This window comes from Crocuta crocuta, unplaced genomic scaffold, assembly GCF_008692635.1.
Source record: "Crocuta crocuta isolate KB4526 unplaced genomic scaffold, BGI_CrCroc_1.0 scaffold126, whole genome shotgun sequence".
NCBI classification, from domain to species: domain Eukaryota; kingdom Metazoa; phylum Chordata; class Mammalia; order Carnivora; family Hyaenidae; genus Crocuta; species Crocuta crocuta.
In genome coordinates, this window is record NW_027531000.1 from 4,933,099 (window position 1) to 4,943,598 (window position 10,500).

The window sequence follows — 10,500 nt, forward strand, 5'->3', positions numbered from 1 at the left end:
AAACTCATTTTTCCCTAAAGAGACAGCTAAAAAGTACCAGTTATACATTTATGAAGTACCAGCAATCAAAATTATGGATTTTCTAAAAGGTTTTTAACTACTTTTATTGAAAGGAAAATCGCTGTCTCAGACTTTTGTGACACTGCTGCTAATAATAAATTTTACCATTTAGACATGGCCATAATATGGTAGACAGTGTCAATAAAAGTATGGAGCAAAGACGATCCCTGTCTTTTAAGTAATGCCTTCTAATTACAGGCCGGAAATGATGACGTGAAGTATGTAACTAATGGCTCTTAAAAGAGAAGAACGCACAACAATGTACCTATGGGGACACAATGTGCTGTACACACACCCTCGGGTACGTGGAGAGCTAACTGCACCGAGCAGACATTTACAAAATGTGCTCTAGTGCTTTCGAAGTCTACAAGAAAAAAAATTGAATTTCATTTGCATTTCTGACTACAGTCTGTCCCCTGGTGGGGAGGGGGGAACAATGGGTTCGAAGGTTACTTGTTTCTTTTTTGAGCAAGGCGGTGGCACGGAGCCTGTTTACCTTTGGCAAAACGGTTTAAACTTTTCCATCTAATATTCTATAGATCACTAGAGGGCACTGTGGTATTTAGGCCACTCTGACCTCTCTGAGCACTTGGAAAGGTCTTGAACTCCTGAACAATGTCAGAAAGGTGAAAGGGCGGACTTTTTAAGGGGATACAAACGTACGCCGGTGGCCCCCACTTTTGATTTTTCTAGAGCAATTCGACAATGCAGGAGAAGTGCAAAAGCCAAAATTCCTAAAAATACTGAGCTCCTACGATACTCAAAGACCTATCACCTGGGATGGGAGCGGGGACCAGCATCGCCCTGTGTTGTGAAGACTTGCAGGGTGAGGCTGGAGGCTGTCCACGCCTGGCATGCCAGAGGGCTGTTCCCTCCACATGTGCCCCAGCCTCCTGCACTAACTGGAACACTCAGGCATGCAAAGCAAGAGCCACAAACGGTTTGAAACAATTTATGATATCCGGCCTCCTTCGACAGGTATTAGCATATACCTGGTTTCTTTAACATACACTTTGTTTTTCCAAAACCACAAACATCGGTGCTGGAACTTCATGTGGAAGTGCTTAAGGGGTGGAAAGTTAACACCTTTGTGATCCTTGCAGCCTCGCGGTGGCTGTGCAACAAAGGCGTCTTTGTCAAGGCTTTCTCGAGATGTTTTCTTAACATGTTCCAAGTAGTTTTAGGCAGGGAACTAAAGTAAACAAGATGTTACCATGATAAAAACACTTGTGAAAACATTACAGGGCGCATTTAGTAGTTTCTTTCACATAAAACTCTTCGCAGTTTTGAGAAGTAAAATTCACCGAAAAAAAAAATTTTTTTTTTTTTTTAAAGCAAATGACCGATGAAATGTCCTCGACCTTCCTGGAAGGGTCAAAGTTCTGGCCCCTGGACACTGTCCCTCACCTTTCTTCTCCTAGGCTCTATTAGAACACAGAGCAAATTTATTTGGGTTTTAATCAACGGTATACATCTGACCAACACGCACCGGAATTGTTCTGATCGCTGCGCGTGGCGTTCTTCTCCAAGAGAAATAGCGAAAAAATATAAACAAAACAAAAACAGAAATTCCTTTCAAATGGATACCCAGCAAGGATGCAAATTACTCCCTTCTGAGATGTTGCACAAATGACCATCAAAAAGAAAAACGAGGAGAGATGGAAATATTTTCCCCTGAGCACCTAGGACCACCTCGTATTTGTGAAACTCTGGGTCTATGCCTGATTTTACATTTGAAGTTAGAAACGGGAGAATGTGGTCATGATTTAACCTTCGAATCTACTCCCCACCTTGTCAGGGAATGACAGGAGCCCTTTATGCGGAAGAAAAAGGGGAGAAGTATAAATCCGAGTTTTCCCTGGGAAAGGTGGTGTCTTTCGCCTGATCTGAAGAAATGAAACAAACGATCCGCGTGGGGAGAGAATGGAAGAGTGCGGGGAGTGTCACCTATCTGGAGAGGCTTGGACTTGTTTTTGTTTTGCTGTTATCAGAGGCCTCCAAGCAATGCAGGGCTGGAGGATTTCAGGAGAGTGAGGAGGAGGAGCACCTGCTGCTATCAGTTAGCTCTAACAAATACAACAGTCACATGATAACTCTTGGTTGACGGGTTAAGAAAAAAAAAATCAACACGAAAACTGCAACTTGTTTTGAGAGAAAATAGGGAAATAAATGCGCACAATAGACTGCATATCTGCTGATTCTGATAAAGTGTCCCTCTGTTGGGGCCAGACAACAGGATGGTTATTTGTACAATATTTATCTTCGAAATCAAGGGCCCTGTGGTATACCTCACCTTGGGAACAAACACTGCAGAATGATCACAGAAAAGTGTCAAATCTCTGGGTTTGATTTACCAACAGTTATGAGATTTCTCTCTCAGGAGGGAAAAAAGAATATGCCTCATTTTTAGACCCATGAGTCTCCGCTCCCTTCCTGTAACCTCCCTCTCTGTGAACAGTGGCATTTTATTATCAGATGGGATTTTTCTCCTGAATTACTGATCCTGGCCTCTCTAAAAGTTCTCTCTCACTAGCCCAGGCAACAGAGGATCAGAAAACATCTACCAACCACAGTCACTTTCCCCTTTCAGACTGAGCCCTAAAGACCAGGTGGAAGAGCCCAAGTCCATCTGAGTGTAAAAACTGTGGACGGTGAATGAGGTAACGGGCAAGGCATGCATGGGAATTTTCCCACAATGTGAATAAATGTAAGGGCCCTGCGAATCCAAAAGAAAACAACCCAAGATGGCAATGGCTAAGGAAATGCAAAAAGATTTCTCAGCTAAAAACGTTATGACACCAACAAGTTCACCCCAGGTCACATGTCAGCAATCTCAACGCCCGTCCCTCACACGTAGTCCTAGGGCTGCTTTTAGGCTACACCGGCAGAGGTGAGTAGTAGGGAGAGACTGCGCTGTCAGCAAAAACCCACCATATTTACTGTCTGATCCTTTATGGGGAAAGTTTGCCGACCCCTGCCCCTCAGTCACACTGGACCGTGGGGGACTTGCAACAAGAAATTCATGGTTACAAATGATAGTAAGATTAGTCTCTTCTGACACGTTAATGTCCTGCATGGTCACTGCGCCTTCCCTGGGGCTGGTCAGAAATGTTCGGATATTTAAAATTATCCCTCTTTTAAAAATAGACTTGAGTGCACAGATAAGAAAAAAAGGACTAATATATTCTTAACGAGTGCCTAGTATGGGTCCGGCACTTTATATGATGCACCTTTTAATTCTAACAATCCCGAGAGGGAGTTACTAATATTGTTATTCCAAATTACACAAGCAGATACTGATGCTCCGAGATGCTGTGTGACTAACTCAAAGAACACACTAATGCAAAGTGGCTTTACTACCCAATCTGCCTTTTCTTCAAAGCTCTTTCTAGACCTATGGCGGTAAGTTGAAAGCATAGTGAATGAACGGCGACGCTTCTAACCCAGTGGTACTGTATGGCAGTTAAGAGAAGTGTACAAAGGCTGACTGCTTAGATTTGGATCCTCACTCCACCTCCTGCTAGCTGTGTGACCTTGGGGAAAATCACCTGACCTCTCTGTGTTCCTTTCCTTATCTGTAGGTTGACAGTAATACCGTAATATTCGCACTGTTAGGTGGTGTGAGGATTAAATGGGTTATACGATTGTCTCTTGAAAAATGTGGGGGGTAGGAACACTGATCCCTCCGCACACCTCATGTAGCAAAAATCCATGTGTAACTTTTGACTTCCCCCGAACTTAACTGCTAACAGCCTACTGTTCACAGGAAGCCTTACGAACAACACCCTGAAGTCGATAAACACACTACTGTACACTGTATGTATTATATACTACAGTGCAATAAAGTAAGCTACAACAGAAAGTATTAAGAAAATCCTAAGGAAAGGGAGTGTTTATAAAACTGTAATGTGTTTATTGAGAAAACAAATCTGCATATAAGTGGATCTCTGCAGTTCAAATCCATGTTATTCAAGCGTCAACTGTGTATGCAAAGTACTTGGAGCTGACCCTGTGGCACGGTTGTGGGTTGCTTAATTATAAACTCTTACCAGGGGAGCGTAAAATCAGGGGATCAGAAGATAAGTGGGGGAAAATATCTAGAAAGCAACAACTAAGTCAAGGTCAGAGCAATGCTTCATTTAGTTGAGTAAAAGCGCCTTGGGGAATCTAAGTACCTCCAGTATCAACTTGCTTAAACCATAAGACGACACCTCTATAGAGGGATAATGGAAAACAAGAGTGAGCCAAGAAAGAGGTGCTTCTAGAATCTACAAATATGGCACAATTGGAGAAGAAATGCTTAAAACATTACTTCTCATCAACAATGACTCCAGGATGCCATGATTCAAAGAGGCCACGTGTGGTTTCTGTGTGACCCACACGCTATATGGTGGCTCTTTCAGTCCAGTTCAATGGAAAGCAAAGTTGGTTTCACAAGAGCCAATGTGATTACCCTTTAGGCTGCACACAGATGTGGGAGAAGTGTATCTGCAAGAAGACTAACTTATTTTCCACTACACTGAGCAAGACACTGAAACCTGAAGACAACTCTGAATTTCCCAGAGCTAAAATCATGCTGTAGAGGAAACTCAGAACCCTGAATTTGTCATATATGGCCAATCAATGTGTAACTCAAGAAGGCATTAAGAGAGCATTGAGTTCTAGGGTTTTTTTCTTTCATAATCAGCATTTACTCTCCAATTTCTGGTTTAAATACTCGTTTTTCACACTCGGGAACCAAGTGTCTCATCCCTAGCCCCCCTGTGGTTCACATGGGGGGAACATCTCTATCTGCTCTGGAGGTGCCCATGTGATGGAAGGAAGGCTGGCTACAATACTGTGACTGACTCAAAGCTGGGACACCACTTAATCTGGGTCAGTGGGAGGCTGCCCAGGACTACTGGTGGGCTCCAGAGAAAGAGATGCACTGTGAGATGGATACACCTGTGGCATGTAGATCTGTCTTCTTTAGTTCTACTTGGAAAGTGCCTAAGAACGAAGGCAACACAGAAGAAAACAGAGCTACCAGACACAAAGCCAATGCTCCAACAAGCTTGTTTAAGCATCTGGATCCAGCCATGCCCGAGGCGAGCTGTCCCTTCGGACTTCCTAGTTACAAGAGCCAATTATCAATCCCCAAGCCCTCCCCCCCACCTCCCCAACCCCGTTTTGGGGTGGGGGGAGAGAATGAGGGGTTAAACCGATTTAAGTTAGGTTTTCTGTAGCTCACAAATGAAAGTCTTCTAAGAAATAGAAGCCAGTTAAGTAAGTACTAAGAAATAAAGGGGCAGCCACGGCAGGTTCACAGTGGGTATCCAAGTCCACGGAGCAAATATGAACCAGGAATATGTCACGTCATGTGCAAAACCACCAAAATTGAGAGATGGTTTCCTATAAGGAGGCAGGCTCCAAATATCCATTTAAGGGGATTTTCATTTTTAAGGAATCAGTCTAGGTCCCAATACTCATGATCTTCAGATTCTTTTCTTTAGTATGAGGTTGGTTTGAAATTGTGCTTTCTCAATGTGGAGGCACAGAAAAAAGAAGATATATACATACATATATATACATAATATAATTATACATATATCATATATATATATAAAACTGTCAGTTCACGTGATAAATGGACTTCTGATTTGAGGTTGAGAGTGGAAATACGTTGGTTATTAACAATATTTTTTAAGTGGATCATACTGAAAAACTGTCTTCTTCCTTTGTGGCTCTAAAATGGATACACCAAGAATATTCATAGCAATTGTATATTTCTAGAGACTTTATGAAAATAAATCCTATTTACAGATGGTTATCGACCATTCTAGACATGAGTGAAATTAGCACCAATGTATTTATCAAACCTAGCACTGGTGCAAAAGGTGAAATCAGAATGTGAAAGTGGTTTCTGCCAAGGTCTTTTTCCCTCATTATCTAAATATAATTAGACAGTAACAAAACGAAGATTTATAATGAGTGATTTATAAGAGAACAAAGCCCCAAAACACGACTAGCTTGAATTGTAATAATTGTAAAGGGCTTTTGCTTACTTTAAAGTATCACTGCTCTTGACTGTTCATATCTAGAAACAAATTTTAGGCATCTCTTTTAAAAACTTTGAGTACTTAAGTTTCTAATGACTATATAATGCCCTTCAAGTAAAATAGCAAACCTGGGAAGCTCAGAAATAGATTCACAGTCTTCACTAATTAAAACACAACATTCATAGAAACTCCTTTCCGGTAATGCTGGAAGGATCTTTAACGGTGGGTTCTTAAAGTTTCAGTATGCAGGTCCATAAGGGTAAAGATAGAGACTGCTTTAAGAATATAAAGACCACACAAAACTAGAAACCTGTACACAAATCAGCTCTGTTCTATTTCTGGGGGCTTGAATGAGAGAAAAAAGCCCAAAGCAAAGAAACCCCAATTCGTAATCTGTAAGCCCTCATGAAGATAGATATAAAGGAGTCATATGTGTGCATATGTTCAATTACTATGTACCATGTAAATATACTAAATAAAATGTATTATTATATTCAGTCCATCTGCCAATGATTTAATGATACTATCAATAAATGCATGGGGTATCATTAAAACAGGGCAGTGTAGACTAAATATTGTTAAAGGGCAAGGCATAGTATGGAGGGGAAATACGAAGATGTAGGGCAGAAGCATTGCACTTCAACTCTGAGAAGATTAATCTAACATTTATTTACAGAGATACTTTAACAGTGTTACAGATTTAAATGGGATAATCCAAGTTTTAGTGATACTTTAAAGGTAGAAATTAAAGTTACTCCATTCTCGCCATAAGGACAAGAATTGGAACTAGAGTCAATAGCAGTAAGTAAGAAGCAAGGTGACAGCACTTCCTGGGCACCCCCTTCTTAAGTTTGCAAGTCATGCGTATAAAAACAGAGAGGACCAATTACCAGGCTGCAACCAGCTACGAACTGACAGCAGAGTTAGAAACCTAAGGGTATGCCAGCACTTCAGTATGCAGACCAACGAATAAAAGTGAAAACTAAATTCTGGCAAATTTAATACTGGGAGAACTTTTATTTAATCACTGTCATCCTGAGGAAATGTGTAAACCATAGACTCTTACGAAGAGCATCAAAACTACCCCTGGGTGAACCTCTTTTGCCCTTTACGATCGACCCTCCACAGATTCTGTGCCTATTCCTAGGATGATGTGCTGGACCTTATGATTTAGAGTCCATTCTCAAAATGGTGGTGTGAAACCCTCCATCAAAAAGGCATTTTATGAGGAAAAGCATGAGCCATGGGAGGTGATGGCTATGTAAGAGAAGAAAGCAATATAAAATCATTCTTACTTCAGAAATGATTGGAAATCTTCGCACACTGCTTCACAGCCTGGCCACTTGCATACACCATGTCCGTAGAGAGGATGGCTATGGGGGTGCTCCTCGTGGGACAAACTGAAAAAAAACACACACGCACACACACACACAAAAGGACAAGAGAATGAATTTGTTGCCAAGAACCATCCCACCAGGCTTCAAAGGCAAGAGGAACCCACAAGGCTGAACGTGGACGTGGAGGAGTCTAGGGTTTCTTTCTCCCCCGCATTTACAAATTAATTCTGCATTGTTATTTAAAAGCAAGAGTTAAATTCCAGACTGTGACTAGTCCAATGTTAGAAATGTACCACCACGTATGAAAAGTGTTTGACAGGCTTTTGTTAGAGGCAAAGCTCTCTACTCAAACTGTGAAGGATTCTTTAAAAAGCTAGAATTTATCATTTAATCTACATAATGAAAATGATCAAATCTGTACTTGATTTTGAGATTCTCTTGCTGTTTCCTACCCAGGATATTATACATTTTTCTCCTCCCTTCGACTAGAAAACTGCTTTCGCATAATTGTATGATCTTTTCACAAATTAATTTTATCAAGCACCGAACAGAGCAATTAAATAATTTAGCATCAAATAATTTAGGAAGACAAATATATCCAAGTAGATGATTAGCTTAAAAAACACTAGTAACAGGAGAAAGATCGTATCCCTAAAATTACAGACACCAAGGCTGAGAAAAAAATGTGGCATGAACACAAGGGGTTAATCCTTCAGTGGGGTTCCAATCAATACGTAATGATTTGACCACAAGGATCCAAGTCATGAGATGCTTTGATCCGCACCATGTGGTGTTTGGGGTAGTGTATCTGCTGCACTCGCTGATGAACCATATTCTCAAATATTTCCTCTATTAGATTTCTGCATCCAGACTTTCAGACAAATTATTTTTACAGTAGTTTCCATATCCTTAGATTCCATCAAATAGAAATGTAAAACTAACACTGAGAGTTCTGTTTCCTACTCAACACATTCTCTTCAAGGGAAGGGCTATTTTGCAACTTCTTCCACTGCCTGTCTGTGATTCTGAACTTCAATCATGATTCCGTACACATAGGTGCAAAGCATGCACACACGTGCAGCTTGTATATTACCACAAGGATACGTATTCATATATCATAGATCGATTCACAATCGCGGAGCAGATGTACACAAATGCCACTTGTCCCTGACTTATAATGAATCCACAATGGGCATATTACAAACAGTTAGTTTAAACTAAGAGGCATGAGGAGTAAACATACAGGGACACAGAACTACACCTTATCAAAGATCAATAGGTCTCTCTATGGCTTTTAAATAATTGTGCTGGAAATTCAACATAATTTGAAAAGAGTGACCAGTTTTCTTTTTTTTTTTTGCCTTAAAATAGAAGATGAATCTGGAAACCAAAAAAAATTTTTTTTAATGCTTTATTTATTTATTTGAGAGAGAGACAGATAGTGTGAGCAGGGGAGGGTCAGAGAGGGAGATACAGTATCTGAAGCAGGCTCCAGGCTCTGAGCTAGCTGTCAGCACAGAGCCCGATGCAGGGCTCGAACCCAGGAACCGTGAGATCGTGACCTGAGCCGAAGCCGGATGCTTAACTGACTGAGCCACCCAGGCGGTCCCCCCAAATTTTTTTACACAAGTCTGATATAGGTGGCCCTCATGAGAGAAAAGAGTAACACGAGTGAAAGATGGTAGTTCTATAATGAGACTTACAAAGCCCCATGGTAAAAGGATATTCTCTAAGCAGTTAAGAGGGCAAAAGTCCACTGGCCTGATGGAAAGAATTACTACCAATCCAAGATCATCTCCAGATTTTTTAAAGAATAAAATAGATATGATGACCTCAGATGATGGACGTTAGTGAGACTATTTTGGTAATCATGTCATGACACATGTAAGTCAAGTCATTATGCGGTACAACTTATACAATGCTCTATGTCAATTGTATCTCAGTTACACTGGAAAAAACAGATATGATACAAAAACAGAATTTCAAAAAATTACTGACAATATCTGAAACGAAACAATCCTTCTAAGGACTAGAAGTCTCAGCTATTCTGAGGGAAGGAAATCATTTAAAATGAAAACTATTCCGGCCAATATTGTAGAAAGAAAAAAAAACCCCATGGTTATGCTCTTTGCCAACTACATTAAGATTAATAAAATATTTTCATGTTAAAAAATTTTATATGTATAAAAATACAAGCATACACACTTTTCAGAAATTAAGGCATCAATGTTTCTATCATCCCTTTATAAGTATTTTTAAAAACGTTTACTGAGGGAGAGACAGAGAGATGGGGGGAAGGGCAGAGAGAGGGAGAGACAGACGATTCAAGGCAGACTCTGCACTGTCAGAAGAGTTCAGATGCAGGGCTTGAACTCACAAACCGTGAGATTATGACCTGAGCAGAAACTAGGAGTCAGAAACTTAAGTGACTGAGCCACCCAGGTGCCCCTCATCCTTTTATATTTAACATGATTTTGTTATTAACAAATTTCTTATGTTATCAGCTAGTCTTCAAAATCGTTATTTACTGAAACAAATAGCCCCATCACAGGCCGTCTTAGACTCAGTTACATACTGAAATTGGTCAAACCACCCCTCTATTTCAGACATTGAGATTCCCTTCAGGTTTCATACACCTATGAATAATGTCAAAAATAAAATTTACCTGGTTAAACATCCCAGTATATAACTGATTTTCACAAGATGCATTCGGAGAAGTGGGATGAGTCAATTAACAAGTACTAAGTTTAAAATGCACCATGAACATTCTATCAAGTTGCTCCCCAGAGGTCCTGTATGCGGAGTATGTTCTTAACCATTATACATACTTTGTGTGACTCTTTAACCTCTCAACTACTTAGGATATAAAATTAATACCACTAGTTAAAAACTGCCAATGGTTATTCTTCTGTGCCTTTTTTTGTTAAGCAGAGAGTGTCCTGAAAATAACAGTAGGAAAGAAAATGGTAGGTGTTCACTAGAGGAATTTATGACTAGAAATAAAATATACATGATTTGACATGGACTCTATGGACTCTGCCATCCCCTCCCCCCCCCCCCCCCAC

The 10,500-nt window shown here is 40.4% G+C and overlaps 1 protein-coding gene across 1 annotated transcript in view; it reads right to left on the bottom strand.

The window, feature by feature from the left end:
- The window catches only part of FOXP1 (forkhead box P1), a 174,610-nt gene that overhangs the window by 45,399 nt on the left and 118,711 nt on the right, over window positions 1-10,500 (bottom strand). Inside the window, exon 7 of the mRNA XM_077770637.1 lies at window positions 7,394-7,498. Coding sequence (XP_077626763.1) covers window positions 7,394-7,498 — 105 coding nt within the window. The remainder of the gene's footprint in view (window positions 1-7,393; window positions 7,499-10,500) is intronic.